Below are 14,864 nucleotides of genomic sequence, written 5' to 3'. Positions count from 1 at the left end.
TGCTATAACTAGCTCTTGTACAATCACAAATGCAGTATAAATTCAGAATAGGTTGCACTATCCCTTGAGGGACATTCTTTTAGTATCACAATTTTAAATAAGATAATCATTGATATTCTTTTAATTGATGTTACACCATAAAGAAATTGAGGGAAGAGAACACAAATATCTGTATAAACACATTCCTAACAAATATACGACAGAAACACTCGTGTCCACTCTAATCCTTCTTCTGGCATGTGGCCTTAGCTGGCATTTATAACTACTCCCTTCTGCCGCCCATTCTGTGTTTTCTCCTGGGGGAGTGGCACATACTTTCATTCCTGAAGTATCTTTCCAGTAGATGAAAAAGTGTTGACCTTTCCACAGAGGAAGTCACCCTGCCACAGGGTGACTGTCTGGTCACTCCAGGGAGAGGTGCCTGTCAGGGGCTCAGTGTTCCTCTCTGTTGTTGGCAGATGTGACACTCAGCAGCAGCTGTAGCTAGGTTTAGGGACCCACTTGACTTACTGCGAGCCAGACTTCAGCTAAAGCTCCATGATCACCTGACCTCCACAAGCCCCTACTTTAGCTGGAGGTTCACAGTGTTTCTTAGGGTCTCCTGGTACCAGTGTCAATTCAGACCCCTGGAAACCGTTTCCTTTCCCCATTGTACAGTTAGTTACCCTTGTAAAAGGCCACAGGTCGTACTGGGGAAGAAATGAAGAAAGGTCAACTGTAAAACTTCCAGGTGTTCTGTCAAGGTTCTTCTTCGGGGAAAGTTGTCTGTCCATTAACGGCTTTCTGTCTGCAAACATGCTCAAGTCTGGAAATCACCAGCTGAGATTCCCTTTTGCCATGATCCAATAATGCTTCCCCCCTCCCCCGCATTTGTCTGAGAATTTTTCTGCTTATACAGCTCAAGCAAAAATATAATTGGAATCTTATCTATTTCATGCCTGAAAACCTGAAGATTGATTGATTAGCTAGCACTGAAGGTCCATGAGTCACGCCACCATGAAGTTCACTTCGCGTGTGCCGACAATAACAGGTCAGGCCATCATGGCCACTGCTTTGTCTACATTGCCCGTTAAGATAACTACGATTACCTTGTCTTTGGCGAGTCAGTATTATCACCTGGACGCTGCTATCTCAGTCCTAGTAAACCCACTGCATTTAACTCATCCAGCTGAGCAGCAGAGTCTCCACCCCAAGGTTTACACAAGGAAAGGGTGACATCAGAGCTCTCGGATGTGCTAGTGCCCCACCCCCCACCCAGCTTTGCATCTTATAGGATTAGTGACTATCCTGTCTTCTGGGCCTTCCCATTGTGGGGCAGTAGGTTTTACACAGGGTACCCACCCTAGCATTGCCATTTCCCTGAGCCTTAAAATCCCTCACCAACACTAAGCCAAGGGCTACCGGGCATCTTCAGCTCCTTCTTAGTTGGCCATCTTCTGACAAGTGCTTCAGCCAACCATTCAAACAGACTTTTGATGCCTCTTTATCAAGCTCAGAATCTCCATTCGTTGGGCTCCCATCAATAAACTCAGCCTGATCCAGTTCTATGTTCTTTCCAAGTTCCTTAAATGGAGCTAGAAAACATCATGAGTGAGGTGACCCAGACCCAGAAAGACAATTATCACAGTACTCGCTCATAAGTGGTTTTTAAAGATAAAGCAAAGAAAACCAGCCTGCAAATCACAATCCCAGAGAACGTAGACAACAATGAGGACCCTAAGAGAGACATACATGGATCTAATCTATGTGGGTAGTAGAAAAAGAAAAGATCTCCTGAGTAAATTGGGAGCCTGGGGACCTTGGGAGAGGGTTGAAGAGGAGGGGAGAGGCAGGGAGGGGGGCAGAGAAAAATGTAGAGCTCAATAAAAAACAATAAAAAAATTCCTATTCGCAGATAAACTCCCTCTACTTCTGCTTGAGTGTTTAGCACACTCACTTGGCTCTTTAGTAGCGTTGCACACTTCCTCACGCACTACCCTGTCTACCTCCCTTCTAGGACTCTGCTTTGCCTCAAGTCTGAGCAACTTTTCGTTGGCCCTGAGGGACATCGGTAATGTCCTGCCTGGCATCTCCTCAAGAGACAGTCACTGCTGGTTAAGTAGACAATGAAGGATTAATTTCCTCAATCTAATATTTAAGCATGTTGAGGTGGGGGTACACCTGCCGAGGGGAGAGATCAAATTTTGAGACTCTTGAGGATTCAAAGTTCTCAGCTTCAATAGGATTCTCCCACATTTCCCGGCCCAAGCCACAGGATCCCATTAATTGTTCTCTGATTAATGCATTTACTGTAACCATGGACGGACACCCTCCACAGCTGGGATTTCAATTCTTGCTGTAATTCAGACAACATTATAATGAAGGTTTCAGTCTGAGCATCTGCTCCTTGAGCTAGGTGGCTGCTGAAGGGAAGACTCTCCCCCGGGGCACGCTTAGAAGCTGTTAGACTGTTAATACACATCTGGATTGGGTTAATGCTTTTCATTGAGTTCGGTACTGTCCTTTGCTGCATCCTGAGATGCCAAATTTGTTAATTTTATCGCAGAACTTACTCCTATTCTTTGCCAGTTTATCCAGGGATGCGAAGAGCAAATGACCAAGAGCATCATTGTCCTTATTTTTCCAGAGGTTATCAAAAGTTTCATATACAGTGTCATCAAATCTGTTGCCTCTCATAATTTGTGAATCTGGGTTATCAAATGCATTCATCTTCCTACAGTTCTAACATAGTTCACACCATGAGCTTTCAATACTCAGTGAGATTCCGGGAGAGGGTTAATAACTAACTGTAGGTGTTGGAAATTGGGAAGCCTATTTCAGATACCTTAAAAATTCATCCTTCTATTCTATTGCTCTTGAATCTTTTGTGGATCAAAATCTGAGTTAGTCAGGGTTCTCTAGATTAACAGAAGTTATAGAATCCATCTATCTATCAATCAATCTATCATCTATCTATCCGTCCATCCATCTATCCATCTATCTATCCATCTATCTATCCATCTATCTATCCATCCATCTATCTATCTATCTATCTATCTATCTATCTATCTATCTATCTATCTATCTATCTATCTATCTATCTATCATTCTATCTGTCTGTCCATCTATCTGTCTGTCTGTCTATCTATCTGTCTATCCGTCTATCCATCATCTATCCATCTATTCAGGTAGCCCAATAATTACTATCTGCCATCAGGAGATCCAAGAATCCAGTAGTTGTTCAGTTCATGAGGCTGGATATCCCTACTGGTCTTTGGGATGCAATGGAGTCCCAACGAAGTAGTTTCTAATGCAAGTCAAGGAATGGACTTGCTAGTGAGAGTGTGAGCAAGCAGGCAAAGAGAGAGAAAGCTTCCTTCTTTGGTGTCTTAAACACAGGCTTAAACACTGTCTTAAACACAGGCTGCTAGCAGAGGGTGTGGCCCAGATTAAAGGTGGACTGTCCCACCCTCAAGAGATCGGGAGGGATCTTCCATCCTCAGAAATCTGGAATACAAGTGGGTCCTCTCACTACAGATAATTTAATTAAGAAAACAGAAATTCTCCTATGTGTCCAGTCATTTGGTTTTTAGCGAATTCCAGAGGTAGCCAAATTGACAAGAGAGAATGACGATCACACGTGACACAATGTGTTTCATTATGCAAAGCGACTGTAGGTGCTGCGCTGTGAAATCAGGGAGAGTGTGAAGATGTCTACGTTTAAGAGGAGACGGTTGATTTTATGTTTTGAAACCAACAACCATATATATTTCCAAATTTATTTCCCTCCGTAAAAAAACTGTGCTTTGTATTTCTACAGCTATGCGACAAATTTGAATAAATTCAGTATTTTCTCCTCACCTTCATATCATTCCTTTGTGAGAAAGCATAGGTGCTGAATATTTGAAAAAGGAATACGTTTCTAGTTTATAAGAAGGAGAACCGCTTGGATTTTAGAAGTTATTTTCTTTTTTGTGGTTCTGAGAGAGGAACAAACGTTCCTCAGGAAAAGCGGCAGCTTGACCGCTGAGTAGGAACTGAGTCAGGTGACGTGGGTTTCAATCTTTCTTTCAAGATGTGATGTTGAACATGTGTGCATGGGAGGCAGCAGCCTTGTCTGTCTGTCAGGATGAACTGCGCCTGTCTAGGAAATCCTTAGAATGGAATGCGACTGGAATGCATTTGATGTGCGCTAAACGTTGTCTGTCTTTACCCTGAGTGTTACTGCTTAGGACGCTCAGCTATCTTGGGTTGTTAAATTGAGTCAGTCTGTCCCAACACAAATGATTTTGACCTACGAAAGCAAGATGTGGGTAATTTTCTAAGAGTTTTAGTTCTTTGGGGATTTTTAAAAGACGTGTGTAAAGTAACAATAAAACTATTTTTATAAGTTGAGCGCCTCCCAATGTCCGGTCCAGTTGATATATAACAGGATTAACTAAAGGAGAAAACATCATCCCGAGGAGCTACACATTTTCCCTAAGGTCATCTCTATCTATTTTTCCCATTGGCCTTGGGCTCCAGAGCTATGAACTTGCTGTTACTTTAGCACCGTTGAGAATCCAGACAATAGAAGAAGAGGCACAGGTCCCCAGGTCTTATTTCAGCGAAAGTTTGCTTTCCCAGGTCTCCCCTGGATCCTTCCATGCTAGTTTCCCTGGTCCTGGCTTCTTCCACCGTGGTTTCTGGTTTTTGATGGAACTGGCCGTGGGGGTGGACAGGGTGGGGTGGAAGAGGTCTTTAGCTCTTTGAAAATCTAACAGTCCCATTCGAAAATATGTTCAATAGGTTGATCCAACGTTTTTACTTTGTTTTGGGGCGAGCAGACTCAATCAGAATTGGAGCCGCCCTCCTGTATCTGTGCTGAATGCAGAAATCCTCAATTAGTACTGGAACCGAACACGCCTGCCTTTGTGCTCAGTGCTGAAGCACTCAAGGAGAGCAGGAACCATAAATTCCTGCTCATGAACAAACACTTCAGGGGTGACAGTTGAACAAGCAGCAGCTATTGCTGTAATTGGTTTCTAATAAGCACATATGATTATTAAGTATTTATCTTATTTATAATATAACTTGATGCTTATAAGCATATCTATCTATCTTTTTGCCATAGTCATGTATAGAGAAACGTGGAGGAACTGTTCAGATACAAAGTTGTCATGTAGAGGCCTCCTGCTTTCTATATAACCAGTTGATTAAAAGAATTTAGGATTGTAGGTTTTTGTTTAGTTTCTTCCCAAACTCCTAAAATCTGGAGAATTGTGGGCACTACAATGCCTGTAGACTGTAGAGATTGTGAATATTTATGCTTGCCATAACAAGATTGCTTTTTTGATGTGGGCAAACATGCATGTGGTACAGAACCCTAAACTACAAGGAAGAAAACCAGGAAAGCAGTTTCTTCGTTGCTGCTCTCAGCGCTGCAGGGATCCAGGCAGCGGAGAAGGCTATTGTTTCCAATACCCCAGGAACTTTCCTTTGCATATTGATTACTAAGATTTAATTGGTTTTGATGGTGGAATGATTTAGAAGGAGTTATGATCTCTGAAAGAAGTATCTTAAATTCTTCAAAACTCGGGACACTAGAGCACTGGTCCTTAGCCATGTGAGGTGCATCTACGCACACATACAGGCCTGCAGGCTTGCATGTGTGTGTCTGTGTGTGTATGTGAGGGTGTGTGTATCTTAAGTAGTTAGACAAATCAATACTTTTGAGCTGCTCTCAGGTATTTCCCTTCATTATCTGAGGCCATGACGAAAACACAAACTATAGCCCGCTAGAACAAGGGCAAGTTACTGTCATGGTTGAGTGGGCTTCTATATTTGTAGATGCTATGTCAATTGAGGAAGCAAAAGCCACCAATTCTGTAAAGAGATTATTTCCTATCGTTTAAAACCAAATTGTGACTCATCTACTCAGGAGGCCAGTCAGGGAACTGGGAATTACTAAGAAAGGAGATTTAATGCTTCAAAATTGTATTGCAACTTTATCTGAAATCCACAATTGTACACAATACTAGAATAGCATAGGAATTATGAAAGTAGAATATTCAAGGTTTGTAAGTGGAAAACGACAAGGAAAAGTATCTCCCGGAATATATAAAACTAAATGGAAAAGAATCACTAGAGAATATTAGTAGAGGAAATTATGTCCCATTATCGGGGAGCAGAGCTGCCTTAATTAATAAATTTATTCCTTCTACAGTATTTCATTTTTAACACTTTAATGAAGGTAGAATGGGGTAACGGGAATAATAGTCCTCATGGCTGTGAAATTGTGTGTGCTTTGTGGTTTTTATAATGTAATTAATTCTAAAGACACTTATCACTCAGGAACAAGTCCCTGAACCCTCAGCAAACTTGTGGTGATAGAAGTTAATACACACATTGAAAATACCCAAGAGCCATCGTAAGATGTGAAACAAAACATAAGATTTGCATTTGTCACACATCTTATAGCTTGCCTTTAAACTTGGAAGGGGAAGAGAGATCACAATAGTTTTAGTTTAAACCTGAAATTCCAAAGGGCTGGAAGACAGAGCAGAAGGCTCCGTATGCATTCTCTCCTTTGGTAACTGGAGGGCCTCTCTGTAAGCTCACAACAGAATCAAGGTATTTTTTGATGAGCACAAGAGGAACAAAAACAAGAAAAAGGCAAAGTGGTCCCTCCAGCCATGGGGCTGTCGCTTAGGCAGGCTTTACCCAGAGACCTTCCTCCTCTGAGAGAAAGGCCAGCAGTCAGCTCAGGTAGAGCACCCATGGGTGACAAAGGAGGCAGGAGGCAGTTCAAGTGTCAGTAGGGCACAAGAAACAGACAGAGAGGTGAATACCGGTGCGAAGGGAGAAGATACCCAGGGGTTGGGAACAGTTTACAATCTAAGCAACTCTGGCGTTCCTCTGCCGGCTGTTGTCCTGCCTTCTCCATTCATGGAGCAAATGCCTGTCATATACAAATCATGTCAGCCTTCCGAGAAGCCCCCAAATCCCGCGCAGAGGCTGAGTGTGGCCCTGAAAACCCCAAATCCATGGGAAGACCAGAAGAGATCTCATAAAGACCTTGCTTTCACGTAGTTTGAACGCGGGCCTGCTTTGATTTAAAAGGATGTTTCTGAAGACTGTCACGATTCCACATGCTTACACTGTGCGCGCTCTCACTGTGTGGTTCAGAACCAACCCTTAAGTGGCTCTCCTGTTGATTGGCCATCACGTCTGGACATCCCAGCACTTTACGGTAGATCAGTTTGAATTTTCACGTAATCCTTTTAAGATGGAACATGCTTTCTACAGAGAACGTTGGACTTCAGAGAATTAGTTTGAAATAGTCCTAGAATTTTACCCATCTCCCGCCTCCCCCTTCCCCCAGACAAAATGAGAGAAAACCAAGTATAGTCCTTGGGACCAAACCATAAAATTAAGTCACGCCAGGAAACAAAAACAAAAGGAAAAAAACAGAGGAAGATCTGAGTGCACACACAATCCACAGCCTCTGTGAACTCACATAAAAATAAGCAGGGGACAGGCACTGTGGCGGTTTCAGAGCGGGGCATTATTCACAGGAAAACAGCGAGATTCACTACGGAGGACATTATTCTTCAGAGAGTGACAGGGTCTCATTCACAGTACCAGGACTGATGGAGCATGCACAGCCAGCCTGCCAAGCAGCCCGGCACTGGGGTGCAGGTCCCCAACGGTGAACTGAGATCATTGCTGAGGACACTCAGAGATCACATAAGGGACACTCTGTTTGCTCTCCGGGAGGTGCAGTTCATCTGCACTAATTGCGGGCTTGGGAGCCTGGAGAAGGCAGCTCTGTGCCCACATACTGTATTCCCTTTGTTGGGGAGCGCTCATGGGCCACTCCTCCAAGCATTGTGTGGGTATTAACAGAGAGCCTTTAAGATATATGTGTATTTCTGAGTCTTTGCCCTGGACTTACTCATGGCTGCTGAGAGGAAGCCAGCAGATAATAGTGAATCACTTTCCGGAAAACTTTAGCAGATAACTCATGTAAGAAAAGAAGTCCAAACACCCATCTACTAAATTTACAGAACTTCGCTTTTCTGAGGAATTCAATTGTTAGGTGATAACTACTATTAACCGTCTATCTCTTTTGAAATTTTCAAAGTTTGGGAGATTAGATGCTTTCATCTATAAAAATATGTATTTGAAACTAGACTTTTGTGTACTTTACTTTATATTATAAAAAGGCTAGAAGATGAAGCCGGGCATAGAGACTCACGCAGAATCCTAACACTAGGCAGATGAGGAGAACAATTGTGAGTCTGGGGCTCTCCTGGGACTCATAGGGAGCTCCAGACCAGCCTGGGCTATGTGGTGATACCCTTTCTCCAAAACAAAGAAACATACCAAGCAAGCAAGCAAGCAAGCAAACAAAATAAACTTAACAAAAAACCAACAAACAATAAAAGTATAGATTAAAACTTGGAAAATATAGTATTTTAAAGATATTGATATATGTTTATCATATATATCAATATATAGTATATTGATATATATTATATATAGAAAATGATAACAAAAATTATAGTCAAGACAGTACCGATCTGAAAGACTCTAGAGGGTTGCTGCAACTGACGAGGCCACAAAGACCAGGAACCTGAGGTATTTGCTGATACATGGGCCAATGACGACTTTGATTGCCAACTTGATAATGTTAAGAAGGACACAGGAGTAAAGTCAAGCTTGGAATGTATCTCTGGGTAAAAACTAGTTATACTCTTAAAACTATATTCCATATGTTTACAAACAACAGACCTAATTTGGCTGCTTAGAAGCTTTACCAAAATGAACTACTTTCTCTTTGCAAATTCAGGATATTGAATGGACAGTCCAAAATTCGAACTAGTAATTTGAATATGGGATTATATTTTATGGGCTAGGAATGTAGTTCAGTGGTGGGGTCCTTGCCTTGCATGCACAAGGTCTTGGGCAATATTCTTTGCACCCCCAAATCGTACAGTAACAAAGAATCACGTCTTTGCTATTTGATACCACAACCTTCTTTTTCTAAAGATAATTGTGCGTATGTGCTTGAATAGACACACACACACACACAAGCCTAGAGCACCAAATAGGAGCTGAGGAGACGCTTCTGGAGCAGCAGAGTGACCTAGGAGCCCCAGTCCCCGTGTAAAACCTGGGTGACGTCATGCATCTGTAACCCAACACTTGGGGAACTAGAGACAGGAGGACCTGGTGGGGTTCTCTGAGCAGCTAGGCTGTCCAAATCAGTGAGGTCTAAGTGAGAGACTTCATCTCAAAGAATAAGGTGAGGAGCGATAAAGAAAAACACCGGTGTTGACCTAGGATCTCCATCCGGGCAAACATGTGCAACTGTAACCCTCTCCCCCACGTGAGTGCATGCACACACATGCAAGCACATACACATGTGTGCACGCATACAAACAAACCACATTTTTAATATGTATGTATATATATATATATACATCACACACACACACACGTAACAAAAAGCTGATAATCTCATGAAGAATACAGAGACTAACCTGGTGTTATGACTACGCCGTTCCCATTGACCACAGGACTTTCTTCCTCCTCCTCCTCTGGAGGTTCTATACTGGCTTTCTCCATGTTGCTCACTGATTTGTTTCTCTTCCGTTTCCCTTCGGCACTCGGAGTAGCTCCTGGAAGTATCTGGTCTGTCACATTTAACACTAACGGTGCCGGTTCAGCTGGAGGCTTCGGGGTGCCGTAGTAGTTATCTGCAGGAGACACCCAGACATTCTGGGGTTAGAGCTTTCTCTTCCATGCACGTCGGCTTTAAAGGGTGGAAATTACATCAATTTGTATTATGTGTATCCATCAATTAGTGCATTTCACATATATGGTTTTACAAGCACATAGCATATAGCTCTATTTCTATTTTACTGTGCTTTAAGGCACACGATAAAGGCTGACGCTACCGTCACCGTTGAATGTTTCAATGCATTGACCTTTCAAGCTGGAGCTGCGTACATAATTTTCAGACGGCAAATGGTTAATTTCAAATCTACTTAAGCCAACTTCACACTAAGCCTGCAAATCTATTTAGGCCTTTAAAAAGGAGTGCTAATCCTGAGGAGTGAAGGAAGGTAATCTTTGGTTTTGTTGTTATTTTCAAATTCCATGTCAATCTGGAAAGGCAAAGGATGCTTAGCTTTCCTCTTGTTTGCTGAGGGTTCTGACTGGTGTCCTCCGTGCCAGGGCCATGGCTCCTGGAGCTGTGGGCAGAGACCTCCTCCTCTCCTTATCCTTTAGATTGTCAGGGCCCTTTTCTCAAAACTAGGGTATCTGAGCTGTGGGATAATTTCCCTTCCTCCTGGGTCTGGGAGAGTTCACTAAGATTGAAACAAATCCTTATGTTTTTGTTTGTTTGATGCTTACATGTTTTAGATTTTAACATGCTATTTAATATTTATACACGCATAAATGTGCTTGGTTCATATCCACGCCCAATTTTATCCCCTCAAAATTGTACTTATCCCTATAATGAGAAGCTGGTATATAACAGACATGCATTAAATGCCTGGGAAATAATGGAATTGCATGTTTGCCTTTGCATATTCAAGGCAAATCATTTATTTAAAATGTTCAAAATATGATTGCCAAAGAATATGTGACTTTGGGAAATCATTTTCAAATGTTAGCTCCAATTTCACACCAATGTTCCTATATTCAGTTAACGGAGTAATTGCCGTCTCCTGTATTCCATTGTTAAGGTCTTTATTAGTACTGACTGTGCACCCAAACATTCCAGTGCATGGGTGAGAAACTGTGATGATTACACTGAGATCTTTATCTTACAAAATGCTTAGTAATCTGGTATGGAAGACCAAATCCAGCATCAAGTAGGCAAGCATTGTACCAGACAACAGGGCCAAGCCTGGTAAGAAGACAGAAGAGAAGGCTGCCTATCTGCAGACATTACTGAGATCATCTAGGAAAGCAGCCTGCTGTGAAGAAACAGCTCTCAGAGTCATAGCGTCTAGATGAGTCTTCCTGGATCACGGTAATGGAAGCAAATTCATTAACCTCAATATGGTTCAATTCCTCTATGTGAGACAGGGAAGAGCCATGATTGCTAAGGTCCCTTCCATTACAGCTTGTAAGCAGCCATACCTATTCCACTTAAGTTAGAATGTGATGAGTGTGAGCCAGTTAAAAAGATAGGGGAGTGTTCAGTAAGTGTTTGGAAAGTGAGCAGAGACAAAAAAGTCAGGAGTCAGGACAGGACGAGGGTTGACTTTGTGTAAAGGCGGGGTCTGAGGCTGGATTCTACTCACTGCATGGTTAACCTAGCCTCAACTCCTGACTCTACCTTTCCCGTTCAAGGTGCTGGGACTGTAGGCCTCTACCGCACGCCCTGTGATAGGTGCTTTCTCTGTCCAGCGGTAGAATCTGCACAAATTGCTTCCGAGGGAATGAATTCCAGACTCTGCTTAGCAGCTTTGATTTGCTCAAGTCCAGAGAACACACCCAGCAGGGTTGCTATTGGCTGTGACTCAACCATGGAGGGCGGTGATGACTACCAACTCAAATGCATTAAAAGATGACTTGTAGATCAGAGTTGGGGTGATTGCCTTAGGAACGACTGAGGGAAGACTCACCCTGAATGTGGGTGTCTCTGATCAGTAAGCTTGGGGCTCAGGGAAACAAAAGTAGGAAAAAGGGGAAGCCAGAAGGACACGTGGCTCCAGGCTTTGTGGGTGAGTTCCCACATGGCTGTTGCTGTCACCTGTAGACATTAAACTCCGGAATCATCGGACTTCCGATGTCCACCCCTAAGGCATTCACCTAAGAGCTGGGATTGTTGCTGCTCCCCTTGTTCTGAAGCTTTCAACTTCCCACATTCATTAGCTATTGATTTTCTGCATCCCCAGCCTACAGATGAGCTAGTCTCTGACTGTATAGACCAACCTAGCAGATCGTCTTTTATAATACTGTGTATGCTCCACTGGCCCAATTCCTCCACCTAAGCTAGAGGTGCAGCCCTTCCTCTGACCCATCTTATCTCTGAAGTCTCCCCAGAGGGTAATACCCTTGGGCTGTTGGGTAAGCAGCAACAACCAACTCCCTGTCTTCAGGTCCTCCATTTCTGGTTGTTGTTGGGACGAAGCTGGTGTGTTTGGGGAGGAGCCTCACGAGCTGTAAGACTGTGCTGGATTTAGCGGTGATGAAGCCCCATGCTGGAGCGAATTGAGCAGCTGGTGTGAAGACCAGCCGTGGTATCAATGCCACTGTTCGTATTTGCAGATAAAGTGGCTCTTCAGTGTGCAGGGCACTTTAAGAAGGCACATGAAAAGACGATTACATTTGGCTGAGGATTACGTTTCATTTGATTTGCAGAATTTCAAATAAGTCAAAACTTTATATATGTAGGCCAAACCAGAAGGCGAGTTGTTGTGCACACCCAATTAACATGCATTTCAGCATTTTTAATGGCTAGTACAACTCTAAGCATATCATGCCACTTTGTGAAAAATTTCAATGTAGACTTATCTAATGGATATTATGCTAAAATAGTCCATAGCTCCTGTGTAGCTCAGTGAACAATATGGTTTTATTGTGTCTGCTATGCTTTATGCTCTTAGATATACACAGAACTAAGAAAAGTATAACAGACTTCAATATTTTCTCCACATATTTTTAAGTTATAATATTCTCAGATAAATTACCTCTTAGTAATTATAAATAAATGCGTAGACAGGCGAAAATAAATATTAAGCCGCAGATCTTGCTGAATCTACATTACTAAATAATTACATCTATTGGTATGGTATGATTATAAATTATATAGTAACATTCCTTTACTACAATTAGTTTAATGAAATTATATGTGAGTTGAAATGCTAGATGTGGAAATGTATAAATCATTAGTCGAGGTGTTAAGATTATCATCATTAGAAAAATGCCAGTTTGATGCCGACGGAACCAGATGCAGAGATCCACAACCAAGTGCCGGGAAACAGAGCTCCAGGAGTCCAGCTGAAGAGAGGTAGGAGGGGTTATATGAGCGAGGGAGGTCAAGATCACGATGGTGAAATCTCCAGAGACAGCTGAATCAAACTCATGGAAACCCATGAACTCTAGACTGACAGCTGTGGAGCCTCCATGAGTCCACACTAGGCCCTCTGTATGTGGGAGACAGTGGTGAAGCTTGGACTCTCTGTGAGGCATCCGGCAGTAGGACCAGGATCTAACCCTGATGTATGAGCTAGCTTGTTGGAGCCCATTTCCTACGGTGGGATGCTATGCTAATGTAGCAGGGCGGGGCTTGGTCCTGCCTCAACTTAATGTGCCGAACTTTGTTGACTTCCCATGGGAAACCTTACTCACAATGGGAGGAGTGGATAGGGGGTTTCCTGGGAGGGGTGGGGGGAACAGGAGGCTGGGGGATAACTGTTGATGGAATGTAAAATGAAACTTAAAAAAATTAAAATTTAAAAAAATGTAAAAAAGAGAGAGAAATGCCAGCTTGTAAAAGGTAACAAAATAATCTATATACTTACTATACTGAAGGAATATAATTGATGGAGAAGAAGCTATGACACAGATCTAGGATGCTTACTGTATTGCTTAAGAAACACCCGGACCAATAGTGGAAGATCAGCCAAACAGCTGGGGAACTCAGCCCTGAGAAGGCTCAATAGGAAGTTTATACGAACCCATATACACTGAAAAAAATAATCCTTTGAGGAAACAAAGCATCATGCTTCCAGGAAAAAAAAACATAAATGGTTTTAAAGTATAATTCGGAACTATTATCATCCCACTAAGAACAGGATACCTTTATACATATTAGCAGTATTTAGAGAACCTAAAATCTCCAAATGCAAAGGAAACCCTTACAATATGACGTGATGCTTAGTGCGACTTATCCTGGAGGGATCAATCTGAATCCTGTGTGCCCCACCTATGCTTCTTTACAGGCTTGAACCGATTCAGTTGAAATGACTAGTTATAAACAGCTGTAACCTGGACTCGGTGCCCTGGTTGTCTCTGCAATCAGGATGCTGAGGTGGAAACCACTTAAGCCAATGAGTTTGAGACCAGTTTGGGCAGCATGGTGAGAGCCCGCCTTTAACATTTTTAAAAAGCAACTATCTATAGCTATCATTCTTGATGAGATCACTGGCGCAATTACAGAGGTGGACACTGTATAAACGTTCTGCTTATGAACTCTTGATTCAAAGGGGTACTCGAATGACCCACCCGTAGTGCTGCTACAAAGATTAACGGTAATAGTTGCAAGAAAAACGTAGCAAGGCAGTATCAGTGTAGATGCTAGAGACGCGGCGACTGTTACCGGCATGGCTTATCTTGGCTTTATAGAAGAGGCTCTAAGAAATTTAACTATCCCCCTGCTGTCCATGAAGTCAGTAGAAGACTTAAACCTATTTGATTTCAGAATTCTATTACTTTTCAGAATACTGCATGGTCTCTAGAGAAAAAGTTAGAAGGCAGTTTTCTTTAAAGCCACAGTCCGTGAGAGGAGTACCCATTCCAAATGAGAAACATAAGTCTGCTACCGAGTCAGACAGTGGGAACCAGAGATGGCTTTTTCTCCCCTCACCTAAAATTAAGCGTGTGTGCGCTTTCGGGAAGGGGTGGGGGAAGCAAGCTATCCGGACCATACGCCAGTGACCATCGTTATAAAGTCCTCTGCCGCAGCTCTTTCAATAGACTTTATGATCAAAGTCCTCTAATTTGCTAATATCACAAGATGTTGTTTAAAATTATTCACTTGATTCTACCCCCCTCCCCCAGGATATCTGTAAATTTACACAGTAGTATTTAATCAATGCCTGGAAAATAAGCGACAATTGTGTAAGGAAACCAGCTGTCCTCAGATAAAACCTTATGTA

The 14,864-nt window shown here is 42.5% G+C and overlaps 1 protein-coding gene across 6 annotated transcripts in view; it reads right to left on the bottom strand.

Annotated features, from left to right (window-relative positions):
- The window catches only part of Magi2 (membrane associated guanylate kinase, WW and PDZ domain containing 2), a 1,214,245-nt gene that overhangs the window by 409,847 nt on the left and 789,534 nt on the right, over positions 1–14,864 (bottom strand). For all 6 annotated transcript variants that reach the window (XM_075955872.1, XM_075955873.1, XM_075955874.1 and 3 more), the window contains one exon: positions 9,507–9,722. In XM_075955872.1, the coding sequence (XP_075811987.1) occupies positions 9,507–9,722 (216 nt within the window). The remainder of the gene's footprint in view (positions 1–9,506; positions 9,723–14,864) is intronic.

The sequence above is a fragment of the Microtus pennsylvanicus genome, chromosome 22, assembly GCF_037038515.1.
Source record: "Microtus pennsylvanicus isolate mMicPen1 chromosome 22, mMicPen1.hap1, whole genome shotgun sequence".
NCBI lineage: Eukaryota > Metazoa > Chordata > Mammalia > Rodentia > Cricetidae > Microtus > Microtus pennsylvanicus.
The sequence above is the reverse complement of the archived record's forward strand: the minus strand, read 5'-3'. Positions and strand labels throughout refer to the sequence as shown.